The 18310-nt window shown below is 36.3% G+C and overlaps 1 protein-coding gene across 6 annotated transcripts in view; it reads right to left on the reverse strand.

The window, feature by feature from the left end:
- nolo (ADAMTS-like no long nerve cord) overlaps positions 1–18310 on the reverse strand; it is an 875808-nt gene that overhangs the window by 12021 nt on the left and 845477 nt on the right. For 3 of the 6 annotated variants that reach the window (XM_074186240.1, XM_074186239.1, XM_074186238.1), the window contains 3 exons: positions 14439–15837; positions 8094–8216; positions 5132–5406 (listed from right to left, as the gene is read on the reverse strand). In XM_074186240.1, the coding sequence (XP_074042341.1) occupies positions 5132–5406; positions 8094–8216; positions 14439–15837 (1797 nt within the window). The remainder of the gene's footprint in view (positions 1–5131; positions 5407–8093; positions 8217–14438; positions 15838–18310) is intronic. The other 3 variants (XM_074186241.1, XM_074186243.1, XM_074186242.1) reach the window with 3 other exon arrangements.

The following is an 18310-nucleotide window of genomic DNA, read 5'->3' on the forward strand; positions in this document are numbered from 1 at the left end:
GGCGAAGATTGAAAAACGCAGAAGAGAAGATGTATGTAGAAGAGAGGAGAAGTTGAACACCGAAATGAAGACCGTGAATTGCTACTGAATATTCTGGAAAAATAAGAAAGGAACAGAGAGAAATATCGTGAATAATTGGTAAACATTCAAGAGAAACATGGCAATGAGATGTACTTTAATTTATTCGAAGATTTAAAATCTTCTCATGTGTGTAAAGGTGAGGTACAAGAATTTATTCAGGAAGAATTAGGGAAAGTATTTCAGGGGACAAAGGAGGGATTGGGAAAAGTAGTAGATGAGTAGCTTGACGGGGCTGAAAGAAAACTTGAAACGAAGCTTGAAGGAGTCGAAAAACAAATTGAAGAGGTTTTCCGGAAACTTCGGAAAGGAAAGAGTCATGGAAACGCAGATAGCCTCTGAAGAAGACTGTGCCTGATATAAGGCTTCAAATTTTGTCAACGCCAAGAGGACAAGGATACCCAGTTACCAGAATAAAATTTTTTGACCAGACGTGATAAGGTAGCGGGCAGATACTCTTTCATGGACAGCTTTATTAGGAAGATAAGCTTCCCTACCTCATGCCTCTTTGGGCTCCCTCTGACCGGGAGGGTAGCAACCTGTAAGGGTCATGACAAGGCAAGACATTATGATAGTGCAGAAAGGGGATCCGGTATTGAAAACTATACGAGAATGGATTGACAAAGGAGTTAGCAAGCACAGTCAACAGGAAAACGGTTAGTGGCTCCAACGGAACGCCATGTGCATTCGAAATGACCTACTCACTCGGAAAGGAGAAGTTGAACACCGAAATGAAGACCGTGAATTGCTACTGAATATTCTGGAAAAATAAGAAAGGAACAGAGAGAAATATCGTGAATAATTGATAAACATTCAAGAGAAACATGGCATTGAGATATACTTTCATTTATTTGAAGATTTAAAATCTTCTCATGTGAGTAAAGGTGAGGTACAAGAATTTATTCAGGAAGAATTAGGGAAAGTATTTCAGGGGACAAAGGAGGGATTGGGAAAAGTAGTAGATGAGTAGCTTGACGGGGCTGAAAGAAAACTTGAAACGAAGCTTGAAGGAGTCGAAAAACAAATTGAGGAGGTTTTCCGAAACTTCGGGAAGGAAAGAGTCATGGAAACGCAGATAGCCTCTGAAGAAGACTGTGCCTGATATACGGCTTCAAATTTTGTCAACGCCAAGAGGAAAAGGATACCCAGTTACCAGAATAAAATTTTTTGTCCAGACGTGATAAGGTAGCGTGCAGATACTCTTTCATGGACAGCTTTAATAGGAAGATAAGCTTCGTCACCTCACGCCTCTTCGGGCTCCCTCTGACCGGGAGGGTAGCAACCTGTAAGGGTCATGACAAGGCAAGACATTATGATAGTGCAGGAAGGGGATCTGCTATTGAAAACTATACAAGAATGGATTGACAAAGGAGTTAGCAAGATATCTACAAGCACAGTCAGCAGGAAAACGGTTAGTGGCTCCAACGGAACGCCATGTGCATTCGAAATGACCTACTCACTCGGAAATAGGAAAGCCCGGATGAAAAAACCCACAAATTTCAGATATTCCTTTCAAAGACATGTATCCCGAATATCTTTGAATAACTCCACGATGTCGCACTGGAGGGCATTTTGGAGTGAATAGAACTCTAGCGAGAGTGCGTGAGAGGTATTATTGGGTCAATTGCCGCCAAGACGTGAAAGAGTGGTGTGAGCGTTGTGACCTGTGCTCTAAGAGAGAGGGTTCGAAGACAAGGCAAAGTGAAAAATTTCACTCGAATGAAGAGGTTATTGCTGGAACTAAGACATATTTTTTTGGTATTGAAAAAAACAATTCATTAGTGAGATAATATGCATGAGAACTGCACTACGATTATTTTGAATTTTATGAACCTTCTAATGCATTAATCTAGATTAATGCATTAATCTAGAGCCGATAACGATACAGATCGAATATCCTTGAAACACATCAGTTTGAAAAAAAATGCAAAAACAAGTCGATTTCAGTCCAAAGGGGACATCTTTCTATCATAACGTCAACTGTCATATACCCCCTCTAGCGCCAATTGGTGATTTTATAATGCATTTATCTATGTGACTGTTTATTACGTAACTTTTCATTTTGGCGCCCTTCTTGCTGGAAAAATGATATCATCGAGTAGCTTCAGAAATATTCTGAAATGTAAGATAACCTTTCGAAAATAACGAATACCAGTTCATGACAGTTGATGGAGAACAGTTAGAGTATCTACTGTGCATTATCATAGATCAGAATGATTGAAATCATACCCAGTTTTACATCTTTCAGGTTCACACAATGTAATTTTTTTAAATTTTTTGTTATCGCAAGTAGGCGCCACAATGAACAGTCACATAGATGATTGACAAATTCGGCAAAAATTTACGTTTTTGATGTTAGGTCATATTTAGTACTTTCCTCATTTAAATTCTAAAGATAGTTATGATAGACGACTTTAAGATAAAAAATTGTCATATTTGAATTGAAAATCGACCAAGTTTTGCATTTTTTTTCAGAACAATGTGTCTTGCAGATATTCGATCTGTTTCGTTGTATAATACAGGTTGTATAATACTGGAACTACCTCGAACAAATGATTTCATTGAAAAAAAGTATTGCAATATTCTAGTGCTTCTGGAAATATAATAATAATGATATAATATATTATTCATTTCATCAGTTCGGACTTCCATTGTCTACTATAATTGATTTGAAATCTCTGAAAAAAAATCAGAAAGATTAACCGAAAATAACAATTTTATTAAACAAAAAACTGAAATCACAAAGAAATTACATACAACCAACAACCAAAAAATTGAAAATTGGAATAAAATTAAAAGCTGAAAATGAAAAAATAAAAAAATATTATTAACAAAAAATGAAAAATAAAAATGAAAAATTCCAAACCAAGTTACGTCACGAAGTTTCGATTGTAAGTACCCACAATCGTTTTCTCAGAACTCAGAACTTGTCCAGATTTTTACTACCAATAATCAAATCACTGCAAGGTAAAACGCCATCTTTTGTAAAAAATTCAAGGCATTTCGTTGAACTACTAGGGGAAATCGAAGTCAAAGAGCAGGATCAACTCATCATTTTTGACGTGGAAAGCCTCTACACCAACGTTTTTGTCGAAGAAGCACTTCAAATCATACAGAAGAAACTATCCGAAGATGGAAACCTGAAAGATAGAACAAACTTACCGATACAAGTACTTTTATGGAATTACTAGGATTTATGGAGTGGTTTGAAATTCTGGCCATTGAATAAGTCCACAAGAAGCCCCGATTCTGGTTGAGACACCTTCATAAAATGGAACCATGGGAATGCAGAACTAGATACTTTTCTGAAGCACTTCAATATCGTAAGTTCTTCCATCACTTTCACAATGGAGAAGGAAGTCCACAACGAACTACCTTTCTTACTTTCTTAGACGTATTGGTGAAGAGGACCGACACTAAATGGAAAACATCTGTATATCGAAAATCCACTCACACAGAAGTATCTGAACCATAAATCCAACCACCATCAATCGACTAAGAGAGGAATAATCAAGACTCTACTAGACCGTGCTTTCGTAATATATAAGGAAGGTTTCAAAAAGGAACTAGGCATCATCAAAAATGACCTTCAACGGAATGGTTACTCCAGAGTGATGGTAGAACAGGCTTCAGCTAGAAGACATCAAGAGCCCCACAAGGAAGAGAAGCCGCCACAATCAGTACTTGTACTTCCCTACATCAGAGGATTATCAGAAAGGATAGGAAGGATTGGGTTCAAGTATAACATCAAGACTTGCTTTAGATCTGGAAACACTATTCGTAGCAGCCTCACAAAAACCAGGCCACCAAACGCGGATTGCGATTCCAAGAATTTCATTTAACGGATACCCTGCGAGTGCGGAGAATCATACATCGGTGAAACTAAGAGGACATTGGAAGTACGCATTGCTGAACACAAGAAACACACACAGCAAGGAGAAACCAGCAAATCCAGAATAGGATTTGCTGGTTTGGACTCATCAACATGACATCAAGTGGGATCAATCTGAAACCATCCATAAAGAGGAACACTGGTTTTGGAGAAAATTCAAAGAAGGTGCGTATATGTTGTTCAACAATGCATATAGATAAGCTAGCATAGAGATACGTAACATTTGGAAATGTCTAATCAAGCGAAAAACGACTAACTGCCGCCAAACAGTCATCTCCCGCTATAACCAGTGAAGCGGAGAGAGGGAAGAGGGGATAGGTGAAACCACTCGAATGACCTATAAATAGTCAGATCTTGAAGGAATAAGTCCACTTATCACCCGAAAATGATTGTGGATACTAACAATCGAAACGTCGTGACGTAACTTGGTTTGGAATCTTTTAATTTTTATTTTTCATTTTTTGTAAATACTATTTTTTAATTTTCAGATTTTATTGATATTTCAATTATTTATTTTTTTTGTTGTTGCTTGTATGTTACTTTTTTGTAATTTCAGTTTTTTGCTTGAAAATATTGTTATTTTCTACTAATATTTTAGATTTTTTCCAAATCAGTTTATATTATATTAGACAATGGAAGTCCGAACTGATGAAATACACTACGAAACATTGTCAACCACCTTCAAACAAATAATTTATTGTTTAATTGTAGTTCCTTATTACATATGAATACAATAATTATTCATTTTATATAATTAATAAAAAAAACTACCAATGAGGCTAGAAACAACATGTACCGGAAGAGTACTGTTGATCTTAATTCTAGCCTTGAAAACAAAAAATAATAAACTAGAGAAAAAACAAAAGAAGAAGAGAAAAGAAGAAAAGAGAATTAAGAAGAGGGAGAGAAAATATGTTGAATTTTTATACTGAAAATTTTTCAGAAGTATAGAATCTATCAAATCAATGACTCTCTGATTGGGAAGCGATGAGATATTTTTTGTAACAGATATTTTTTGCAAATGACTTTAGAACGAGTACATTGCATGCACTAAGTAAAAAAACATACTTGCACGATTCTTTTCGTTTCGAATCAGGAGTAAACAGAAGATTTATCAATAATTAACATTCGAAAAATTCTTTCCTGAAAACTTCAACCCACCTAACAATGCAGGTAACTTTTCTCATCTGCAGTCCACTACCACCGCATGTTTCAGAACACTTGGTCCATGATCCGATCTTCCACTCGAACACCAAGTTTTCCTTTCTTCCCTTGCCTAGCACCACTATGTTATCTCCCAGTGCATCGTCCGTCGTATTTTCTGCTTCTTCCAGAGGTGGGTTAGCGAAGAACTCTTCAGGAGCCTGCTGATCGTCAGGAAAGTCGATCATTCGGTGCCCCCTGGAGTTGCTGAATGTCTGGAAAGGCCAGAATTGCTACGTTTCTTATTAATAATGTCATCATTACAATTATATGCTGCTGTAGAGCAGCTGAATTAGTGGAATGTTTCAAAATATATTTCAAATACGTGGGAAAATGTTGATGTACACTAAAATTACAGTATTTGGAATGCAACTTTCAAAAATGCAAATACGAAAATTCAGATGGAAACTATTTCCATTGAAAACAAATTGTTTCGGAGGATTCATCCATGAAAAATGTTTTCTCGTTGACCCCAATTTATGTGAAATATCTTATTGTGAATTCCACATGAGCAGAACTAAACTGAAGTTTATACAGGGTGAGCCATCGAAAACTTGACATGGAGGTTTTGGGTACTAATCTTGCAAATCCTAAAAAACGCTCAGACAGGTCGATTTTTATTGGGAGGGGAACATTTTTATTCTCCGAAGTTTATACAGGGTGGGCCATCGAAAACTTGACATGGAGAAAATTTTCCTTCTATATCTAGCCAAAATAATGGGTCTGTATTGAAAAGAGAAAGTGTGTCCTGTGAGATATAAATAGAGAGTTTCAGAGTAAGGAATTAGTTTTCTTCATTTTCTGGAGTTTTTGAAACAAGCGTCGAAAAGATTCCTGGTGATTAGGAAAGGTATTCGTTTTGGTATTATCCTATCCTATATCGCAGAGAAAAAGATGGAAGCCAAAATAATGTCTCAATATAACCCATTCGTCTTATGTTACATCGTGACAAAGAAACAAAGAAATTCCTAAATCCTAGTAATATGCAAATACCTGTACCTGGATTAGATAAATTGTGTAAAACGAATTTATATTCACTCAGGCAGTTTGGTGTGCTAATACATGTACCTGGAATAACATTCGTCGACCCTTTTCTAACTGTTGTCATGCTCAGTGTTACCATTTTCATTTGGGTTCAAAGGCCGTTGAAGTTTGAAACTGTATCCTGACGTTTCGCCAGTACGAGTGGCTGGCTTCTTTATAGGTTTATTCATCTTGATGATTCACCGATGACTCATCAAGATGAATAAACCTCTGAAGAAGCCAGCAACTCGTGCTGGCGGAACGTCATGATGCAGTTCCAAACAACGACGGCCTTCCCCCCTGAATGAAGATAGTGACACTGAAAATCTTGGGAGCGAAGGCATCAACCAATTTGTCGTCATGTTGCTTGCTATTCTTGAAGAATGGGATGTTACATTCGGTTCAGGTTCACAGCTCATTTTTTCTGTTAAAATTGTTTTTCTGTTGAAACAAACAACGGCATGTATAATGACAGGTAGACCTGGGTCGACGAATGTTATCACAATTCACCTAATCCCAATTCCAAAAATAGGCGGCCTTCAATCCCGAAAAACAGTGGCACTGAAAAACTCGGCCGCGAAAGCCTTAACCATTTTGTCAATCTACAAATATTTCTCTGTCAACTGTTAATATATCTGGTGATGTGAAGAATCAACCAAATGCAAGTGGTAACGATGCAATTTCATATCCAAGTATACAACTATTTTTTTGTGATACAACTTACTATGATGTTGGTAGTTCGGATTTTTTTTCAGGACAAAACACAAGCACTACATAAAAATACTTAAGGCGCTCTCAGAGCGGTGCCTGCGCGAAAGTAGCGATTCACATTGGATTTGAATAGCTGAAGATTAAATCCATTTGGAGAATTGTTCTCAGGAAGTTTATTCCACATAAACGCAGTTCTCCAGATGATAGAGTTCTCAAACGGTGGAGTTCGAGGTGTACTAAGTTGAACCTCAAAACAATGAGCAGCTACAGTTCGTCGCGTATTTCTGATATGTACCGTTCTTGGTGGAATCAAATGTGCCAAGTTACTTAAGCACCTCCCGTGAAAGAAGAGAGACAAATTTTCAACCTTTTTTCGATGTTCCAGGCTATCTAGGTTGCACGTGATTTTCGCGTCTCCAATCAGGCGGATGGATTCCAGATGGGTTGGGAATTTTGTGTTCACAGAACGGCAAACGTTTTAAGCTACAATTTTTGTAACCACACGATAGTAAATCGACGATATGGAGAAAAGGAGATATAAGCAAATTTTATATAATAATAAAAATAATCTACGATTTTGCTTGGTATGATATTGAAGTGAAGAGAGTTTTATGAATGATCAAGAAACTCATTTGACCTTTCATTTGCATGAATTTGAATTATCTAGCAATAAAACAATTGAAATAAACTATTACTATAACTACAAGAACGCTACGTACATGCAAATACTGTGTAATAAAGGTTTACCTAAAAAGGTGTAGTAGTGCAGTCAGATGTGTAGCGGTTGAAGGAAAGAAACCATTAGAAAGGGACAACCATAACAGTATGTACGTTTCATGCAATGAGCTGGGACATCATTCACGAATATTATGAAAATATTAGAATACAAATTAATGAACAACAAGTCTATGGAAATTCAAAACGTGTTTAGTAATAGATCTGATCAAAGGTGTGCATAAATAACTTCAATTTCATTATACTCCCTTGAAATCGATAACCATACTTATGAACTGATTGTGTTCCAATCATCGTTTTCACTCATTAATTCATCTAAAATCATCCTATAGATTCTGATATTTTCATAGTTCATGGTTTCAACTCCTTAACGTTGAAACGAATAGCTTGATGTCCCAGCTTTCACAGAATAACACTCAAAAAAACATCATCAGTATGTCGAATTTCTAACCTGCAAATTAAATATTAGTCTTTGGAAGTTCGGCATCACTCGGCTCGCAGAACTGGGTGAATCCCCATGATTGGGGGGATTCAAGGATTCGGACGAGCTAGAGGGTAAATGGGAAATTCGATCCTTCAAGCAGCAATAAGGAAAATATATTCACATATTAGTTAGTTAGAAAATTCGAAAACGAATAGGAATATAGGAAAGTATTAAGGTTTTGGTTATTATTTCAATCGTTAGATTCTTCAAAATCGGAAATTTGCTAGTGACCATGTATAGAAATGGAGTCTCAGCAGAGAACATTTTTCAGGCTGCAAGCCCATGTTGAATTTTTAGGGAGTCATGATATACTTTTTATAAATGTATGATTTTCATCATACCAAAGTAGAAAATTGATGTGTTGAATAGTCTTGTAATTCGAACATCTCATTTCGAGAAAGGTTTGTTGGGTAACGATCAAATTATGATAGTAATAAACTATTTAGTGAAACTCATCCTGAAACATTGTCAATCACCTTCAAAAAAACTATTTATTGTGTAGTAATATAAACAATTTCATACAAAAGGACCGAGTACACTTAAAATGATATCGAAATGATATTATCTCGAAAACTAATTGTTCTTTTGAGAACGTTTCAAGTTTAATTGAATTTTTGTTCACGGCTCTGTGAAAATTAATTTTATAAAACATACTTGCTACAAACTTCATTATGAATGTTGTAGTTTTTCAATGCTATAAGAGGTTATAATAGAATTACCTACCAAAAATTGATTTTTCTATGTTGAAACTATATCAATGTTTTAAGGACAAAACACAAGAGATCCACGTTGGATTTGAATCGCTGGAGATTAAAATCATTTGGAAATACGTTTTCAGAAAGTTTATTCCACATAAACGCAGTTATACACATGAAGAGTTTTCAAACAGTGTAGTTCGAGGTGTACTGAGTTGAACTTCGAAACGATGAGCAATCACAGTCCGTCGCGTATTTCTTGATTGAATCAAATGTGCAAAGTCACTTGAACACCTCACGTGGAAGTAAATATAAGAGGGAGACAAATCGCCAACTTTCCTTCGATGTTCCAGAATATCAAATTGCAAGTTATGTTCGTGTCTCCAAATACACCATTAAGTTTTTTCTGGATGGAATCCGGCAGCTTCAGGGTATGCTTAAGGGCGGAGCTCTATACATGTGAACAATACTCCAAAGAAGGTCTGATTTGAGCTTCATAAATCATCAGACTATCAGATACATGGAAAAAATAAAATCACTGTAGCAACCAAAATATTTGAAAACAACACAATATGAAACAAACGAATGACTTCATCTATAATTTCGATAAGGTGGTTCTTATTTCCAATAATGCACCTATTTTCTATTTTAGTTCTTTCTCATTTTTTCCTATTCTCATTCTTTTTCACAACGATAAAAACAGGTATTACCTTATCAACATCAAAGACGAAACCTTTCGTTTTTTCCATGTCATTAGGTTGTGTTGATCTTGAATATTTTGGTTACTATAGTGTTTTGATTTTTTTTATGTATCACATAAGTCCGATGATTTTACATTCGAGTTATAGTTTTGACATAGAACAACTGCTTTTCGTTGAGTAATTTTATCATCACTTCTCACAACATTAAGAAACAACAACAGTTATGAAATTTGTGGCAGGTATGTTTCATAAACTTCATTGATACAGAGTCCTGAAAAAAATTCGATTGAGTTAGAAACGTTGGCAAAAACAATTGTTTTTAAAGATGATTTGTTCCTGCTACCTAACAAATCGTTTTAGAAATAGAAATTTCATTTCAGCTCCATGCCTTCAGTTGGAAGTTATGCACATGTAAATCTAGGCTAGTGAAAACAAATTGAATGGTTTTCTTCGGAGATCTTCAAGAATTCGTTTTATACAGGGTGTCCCTGGACTTCCTCTTTTCCTCTCGGGAATGTATAGATGGGGTCAAAATATCACCAGTACTTCATATAACTTTTTTTCCTAAAAGTCTTCGTAACCAAGTTACGGGCCCTCGAAGTTACAAAATGAAAAATGTTTTTCTTTGATAACTTTTCAAGTGAATATTCAAAATCATCCAAATTTTGGTAATTGACTAAACAAATGAATTCTGTCGATGAGCTTTCATGAAGGAGTCGGTTGTTTTGCTACAAAGTCAGGAACGGACTATCCCCGATGGTCCACACCCCAAAACTTTGAAATGACAGATATTTTTCAATATTTTTCAACAAAATAGGGTTACTTGGACAATTTTATGAATAAAAGTACTCGTGTGGAAAGTCGATCGGAGCAACGAGTCTTGATAAAAATGTAGTTCTACTCGACGACATCAAACCCGCTCGTCCACCATTATTTGAAATGAATAATTATCAAAGCAGAAATAATAATGATAACGTTAATTCAACAACATTTATAACAGGAATAATACAAAGTATGCTAAAATGAAGTCGTAAACAAAAAGTACAGTACCTATATAGAAGTTTAAGTCACAATTGTGATAGCAGATATTTTTTCGAAAGAAATATCAAGTTCTGTAGATTCGTGGTGTTTTTAAACTAACAAGCTACTCTACTATGAAATATCGAATTCATTCCATATTTTGTATGTACAGAATACGTGTGGAATAATCACGTTTCGTGTTGATCAGTTATCTGAATCTCATGAAACTCAACATTCGAATGTTTCAAATTCTTCTTCACAGCTAAACTGTTGAGGAGTTTCACTGATAATTATAATTTTATGGGAGAAATTCTTTAACACGAATCTAAATTTAGCTGAAAAAACGCACATCGGAAAAAATATTTACTATACTAATAAAAAGCAAACGAATGAACTACAAAAACGGCTGCACATGATTAGGTGAAAAATATCCAGGGAATAATTATATTCCATTTCTTTCACAGATGTTGACAAAAAAACCTTTTAGAAAGTTTTGATAAAAAATGAGAAACTGAAATGCGATTTTGTTTTGTTGAGTGGTGCGTTGTCATATGACTATCATTGTATTGTCAATATTCTATAGGATATTTTGAATTTTTTTGATATGGCCGAACAGTTTACATTCAATGAATATGCAGATATGCATGTATTTTATGGACGAGCATTTTGTAATGCTGCAGAAGCTCGTCGTCTGTATTCCGAGCATTTTCCCAATCGAACGGTACCGTCAAGAGAAACATTCGAGCGTTACGATCGCAGCTTGAGGGAGACAGGTATGTAATAATTGATAATTAATTTGAGCACGTTGTTTTATTTCGATATTATTGTAGGTACAGTTTTGCCAAAACGAGGTGGTGAGGGCGCTCCTAGGACTGTACGTACCGTTGTATTGGAGGAAAATATTTTGGAAGCCGTCGCTGATGATCCTTCAATGAGCATCAGAAATCTATCAGAACAGTTCCATACATCCAAGTCCACTATTCATAGTATAATTAGGGAACAACTGCTCCACCCATTTCACATCCAGAAGGTATATGCCATGACACCTCAAGATTTTCCAGCACGACTGGAATATGCCAATTGGTTCATGGATAGGCAAAGAGAGGATATGACTTTTATTAATCGAGTTTTATTCACTGATGAAGCAGGTTTCAGTAGAGATGGAGTTATCAACTCTCATAATCTCCATATATGGGTCGAAGAAAATCCCCATGGGATATTGCTAACCAAACACCAACGGAAATTCAACGTGAATGTTTGGGCTGGTTTCATAGGAAACCATCTTATAGGACCATTCGTTCTACAGGACCGATTGAATGGAGAACGTTATTTGGAGTTCATTCAGAACGATTTGAATGGACTTTTGGAACATGTTCCATTGCAAACCCGAAGAGATATGTGGTTTATGCATGATGGCGCTCCTCCTCATTTTAGTTTGATTGTGCGTGACCATCTAAACCATATTTTCCACAATAGATGGATTGGTAGAGGTGGGCCATATTCATGGCCCACGGATTTAAATCCATTGGATTTCTTTCTGTGGGGGCATCTAAAAAGCCTTGTTTACGCTACACCTATTCACACAAGAGATGCATTGTAGAATAGAATAACATTACATTGTGAAGCCATACGAAACGACCCTGGAATGCTATTTCAAGTACAGAGAGGGTGTCTTCGCAGACTAAGAAAATGTATAGAGAGAGAAGGTGGTCATATCGAGCAGTTTCTGTAGCGGATTTTTCATTTCTGTTTGCTCTTGAGGCTTTTGAGTTTCGTTAGTTAAACGTGTTTGCATTATAAAAATTCGTTATGAACATTTTACCTATCATTTCCATTTTCCTTAAAAACTAATATTTTCGAATAATGGTAGACATTTCAGGATAAATGTTGTTGAATTAACGTTATCATTATTATTTCTGGTTTGATAATTATTCATTTCAAATAATGGTGGACGAGCGGGTTTGATGTCGTCGAGTGAAACTACATTTTTATCAAGACTCGTTGCTCCGATCGACTTTCCACACGAGTACTTTTATTCATAAAATTGTCCAAGTAACCTTAATTTGTTGAAAAATATTGAAAAATATCTGTCATTTCAAAGTTTTGGGGTGTGGACCATCGGGGGTAGTCCGTTCCTGACTTTGTAGCAAAACAACTGACTCCTGCATGAAAGCTCATCGAAGGAATTCATTTGTTCAGTCAATTACCAAAAGTTGGATGATTTTGAATATTCACTTGAAAAGTTATTAAAAAAAAACATTTTTCATTTTGTAACTTCGAGGGCCCGTTACTTGGTAACGAAGGATTTTAGGAAAAAAAGTTATATGAAATACTGGTGATATTTTGACCCCATCTATACATTCCCGAGAGGAAAAGAGGAAGTCCAGGGACACCCTGTATATAAACAAAAGTCATTCATTTCTCATACCGTATGAGAAAGTTGGTGCATGGGATAGTAAATGTTGAATCAACCCTCATCCTGAACCTATGAAAGGGTACAAATTTGATTACTCATGAAATCCGTTAACATGCCGTATATTTTGAATAATGCATATAACGGAAACCATTTTAATCAAAATACGAACGTTGTATAACAAGTACGAGGATAACTCATTTTTCTCTCAAAGTAAAAAGAAAGGGGATGAGTCCTTTCTCTCTCAAAGTGAAAAAAAGGCTAGAAAAAAACTGCCTAGTGAAAAAGACAGAAATATACCATCAGTTATCGTGGGAAAGGCGGTACTGACTTTTTTTACATACGAGCTAAGGACTCACGATTCTCGATTCATGGGTATCTCACTCATTATACAACATTGTTTTCTTTTTGAAAATGAGACAAGCCGATTCTGAACAATAAGTTATTTCATATTCCGTTCAAATTCTGAAAACTCACAATAAATATTACAGTTTCGACAAAAAAAAATATTCAAAATTTTTTTCCGGCTAATCCGAATAATTATTGGAAATATTCATTTTCTGAAAATAATGAGACCTGTTTACCAAATAATTGCTTACATTACATATAATGTTTCTGAGATAATTTAGTAAGTTATACAATTGAACCGTTCGTTCATGAAATAAGAGAAAATAGGTATTATTGGTCATTTTCGCGTTTGTCCTTTTTTTCTAATTTGACGAATGGAATAGTAGTTATTCAAATTGTTTGTCATAGCCGCTATAGCTATGACGTCTTTCGAGTCAGCAACATAGAGATTCTTACGGTTAACCTTATATATGAAAATCTCACCATAAATGGAAAGTAAATTTCCCAATAATTTTTCAATTCTGTTTTGAATAGAAAGATTGAAACTTGGATCCAAGTCTACCGGAAGTTTTGATGAGCAAAATTCCATTTTGAATTTGTGATGAGACTCAGAAAACCAACATTCGTTATAAGGATGAATGTATTTCAAGTTTGTATCTTGAAGAATTGAGTAGTTTCCTGAAAGTAGTTGTAAATTTAATGTGGTGGGTTATAACTTCCATGCTAGGAATCGCACGTTGACAAATGAGACCTCTTCAATCCTTAGATCGCCCAAGTATCGCCTTTTGTGGTTTGTCAGGTGACAGCTGGTTAACGAAAAATCAGAGTTCAACAGATTAATTTTCCGAAGGTAAAAATATATTGATATTCATTACATTGCAAAGTTAAGACAAGAGACAAAATGAATCCGGAAAATTCATTTGATGTGTTCGTTTGATTATTTTTTTCACACAAATTTAAAGAATAGAAATCAAACAATGCGAAACTCAAATTATTTCTGACACATTTTTCCTTCTGGTATTCAATCTATGCGTAATCCAAAATGTATGGCATTATGATTGTTTATAATTTTTCATCGTTGATGATGATTTGAAGACGTGGTAAAGTTATACGGTTTCAGTCAAACAAAACTCACCTGATGATTGCCTTTATCAAGAGTACTCTGATGATGGTCGTTGTTGTAACTGGTATCTAGCCTCAATGAAGGCAGGGTCGGCGTGAATAATTTCGGCCTAGGGGTAGGCTTTTTTCTTGCTCTATCTGGCCTTTGTTCGTGTGAATGATCATCACTGAAGATAGTACCCCCGTCTTCTCTATGAGTGTTAATGTCGGAGATCAGGTCCACCTTGTCAGTCTTATACCCGTGCTTCTGGATCTCTTCGGAAGTAGGAAATTCCCCAGGTTTAGGCCTCACCGAAATATGTATGCTGGCCATAGATTTGCCAGCAACACAAGTATATAAACCGCTGTCTCTCAAAGACAGGTTAGAAACCCTCAGTGCCCCTTTCTTAGAAGTTTTATATTTCTTGGTTTTCGGCAAAAAGGTCTTCTCCTTCATCCACTGTATTTTTGTTCTGTTGAACCGCTTCACCGGGCACTTTATCTTAATGGTGGTGCCAAAGAACACGGTTGCGGCTCCTCCAACTTTCAGGGAAATCTTCTTCTTCTTAGAATCGTGCTGGATAAACGTGCTATTAGAGACGTCAATGTGAGGCTTGTCGCTCTCCACCAGGCAGCTTTTGGTATTGCAAGGCTTGGATTCAAGCGGTTTTGGAGAGGGGCACATAGTGGGCAGTCTATCTACAGTGTGATTCTGAGCCATAACTTGTTTGCACTCTATCCTTCTCGTTTTAACGCCTCCACCACAACTTTTGGAACATCTGGACCACGCGTGGACGCTCCAGCGCACAGGGCAGTCCAAAACGTTGCAATACTGGCGATCTGGGGGTGGAGGTTGGGGACACATATTGTTAGGAACCGTTACGGTATTACCTCCACCTTGTGTGACCTCGTGAATGCAATTGACCTCCCGAGTTTGGATGCCGATACCACAGCTTTGGGAACAAGTTGAAAAGTCTGAGTAGTTCCATCTGGGAGGGCAAGGGTGGTCGTTGCATGTTTGTATCCTTGTCTCAGGCTTCAGTTCTATAGGACACATATAGGGGGAGGTTACTTTCTGAGTGTCATCCCTAACGCAGTTGACTATTAACTCTTGAATGCCTCCCAGACAAGTAGCGCTACAATGCGTGAAGCCCTGCTCCCTCCAGGAATATGATTTTCCTGGAGAGCCAGGGGCTACTTTAATATCTGATCTACTGTAGGGGTCATCTTTGATGTCTACGCCCATTCGTTCGGAAGCGCAGGGCTCCATATAGCAGGCTTCGATTTCTATTGGTTTTGGGCCAGTACATTGTTTGTCAGGGAGTTTGGCGATGGTTCTGGAGAACTCCAGAAAAATTTTGCAGTGGACTTCGCGTTTGCGGACTCCTTCCCCGCAGGATACGCTACAAGGACCCCATTCATCAGGTATGAATCTGAAAAAGAATTAGATTATCATAAAAGTAAAATATACAGGTCAGAAACGTGGTTAATGCTCAAAATGAACGGGAATATCAACATGCATATATCGACAAAAATACTGAACAATATAATCATGCAATATCCATAAAACTATGTATAGCATTTCAAAAAAAGTTCTATAACGAATACAAAATATATACCTACATGTTATAGAGAAAGATACCGATTTAGTGTTATTTGCAAGTTATTGATCATCAGAGAAGAAATGGAAATTGGTGGACTAAAATATATAATATCTCAGTAATCATTTTCAAGATATTATTGATGATACAAAAGATACAGGTTAGGTTAGGTAAGGTCCAAAATGAGTGGGTCTATTCGACCCTCTACTGCAATCCGCAAGGGTTTACTGTGGCTCACATCTATTCACACTCGACCAAATTATCCCAGCTTTTTACCGAAGTCGATTAGTTCGTATGGTGAGTACGACAAGCTATATATTTCTTGGTCACATCGTCTACAGCTGAGTTTTCCATTGTTAAACCCTATTTTTTACTCACTGCTTTCTAAGAGGGCAATGATCTCGTAGAGGGCAGTGTCCACTGAGTAGCTTCATGAGCATTCTGAGTAACTTTCCAACCTATCAAAGCAATTTGTTTTCTTATGTCTATATTCGAGTATGGTTTTTCAGAATTATTCATATTTCATAAAGACATTTCTTAATTTTCTATCGTGTTTTGTGTTGGCAGCATATATGACCATCATATTCAACGAGTACATCACGTCTTGTTGCAGCCTTCACGCCTCTTTGTTATCTTGTCTGATAGGCATCAGTGCTAGCTGCAACTTCCTTTTAATTCATTTTATTCAGTGGTTTTCTATGTGTTGGCTTCATGTTGGTATGGAATATATCATTACTCCTAGATCTTCAACATTATTGTGCAGAAGATATTACAACTCATCCATTATAAGATTCCATACGATTTGAAACGGAGGAAATACGTTGCTTTCCGTGACACTATTGTTTCTGTCATAATCGTCCTTTATACCAACTACTCAGAAGTATGCAGTTTACTCATGTGCAGTTTGTCTCTTCCATCTTTCTTCTCTCCGACAAATAGATGATTCCAAAAACGTATTTACTAAAAAGGAAGATAACACTAGTACACAGTCAATTTACGACTGTAATGCCGTAGGCAGTTCTTTGATGATTTGTGGTCCCTAAATGCGAAAATGTAAACATTTCCTAACACGCAAGATTTTTGAGTTATGATTTTTTTCACTTGTATTTAATGAACACGACATTCCAAATTTGCTTTTCCCCTAAATTGAGAAAAATGTTTGAAATCTGGCAATATAGCCTCTAAAACAAGTTTGAAAACCAGCCTGCTCCATAATGGTAACAAAAGACTCTCTACTCCTCTTGCACATGCAGTTGCCATGAAGGAAACACACGAAAGGATGTCACTTATTCTAAATGCAATAAGTTATAAGTTGGTGACCTAAGGTCATAGGACTATCACTCGGTCTTCAGGACGAATTTACGAAGTTTTGCTGTTTTCTTTGCCTTTGGGGCAACACAGAACCATTATCGAGTAAAAAAATGGCCTCGAAAGATAAATATATTGCAGGTCAAGCTAACGTGGAGAATATGCCTTTTATTAATCCCAACACATTAAACTGGGGTTAATGAAAAATTTTGTAAAAGCATTAGACAAAGAAGGTAATGCGTTCAAATATCTCTAACACGTTTTTCCAAAATTAAGTGATGCAAAGCTCAAGGAAGGTATATTTGTTGGACCACGAATTGGAAAACTACTCAGTGATCAACAGTTTGATCAAAAATTAAGTAATGTTGAATTAGCTGCTAGGAGTTCTTTCAAATATATTGTTTCGGAGTTTTTATTGAACAAAAAAGTAGGAAATTGCGTAACACTTGTAGAAGAACTTCATGAAAAGTACTGCAAAATGAGATGTCGCATGTCTCTCAAAATCCATTTCTTGCATTCCCATTGGAATTCTTTATTAGAAAATTCGGGTGCAATCAGTGACGAACAAGGGGAAAGGTTCCACAAAGACATACTGACAATGGAGCAACGTTATCAAGGCAGATGGGATACAGCAATGATGGGGGATTATTGTTGGTTCCTTATGAGGGAAAACGATAGAACATATAAACGAAAATCAACATTTGCAAAAAAGTTATGCACAAAAGACTTCATTTGAATGTGTATTGTAGATAAAGTCTCTTTTCCTCAAAATATATTGTTTTTTCTTGTTTCAATCTTATATTTTTCTATTTTGAATAAAATAACAATAACGTGATGGAAAATTTTTGATGTTGAAGTCGCAGTCAGGACGCTTTAAATTCTCATGTATAGCCATTATAATATTAGTTGCATTTTTGCTCTTATCTGTTGGCTAGTGTCTTTCCCCTTCTCGGAAAAACAAATCAAAACTGTCTAGTTCTGATATTTTCTGTTATTT

This window comes from Leptinotarsa decemlineata, unplaced genomic scaffold, assembly GCF_025532065.1.
Source record: "Leptinotarsa decemlineata unplaced genomic scaffold, Ldec_3_MD MMD2_tig00078422_RagTag_RagTag, whole genome shotgun sequence".
Classification (NCBI taxonomy): domain Eukaryota; kingdom Metazoa; phylum Arthropoda; class Insecta; order Coleoptera; family Chrysomelidae; genus Leptinotarsa; species Leptinotarsa decemlineata.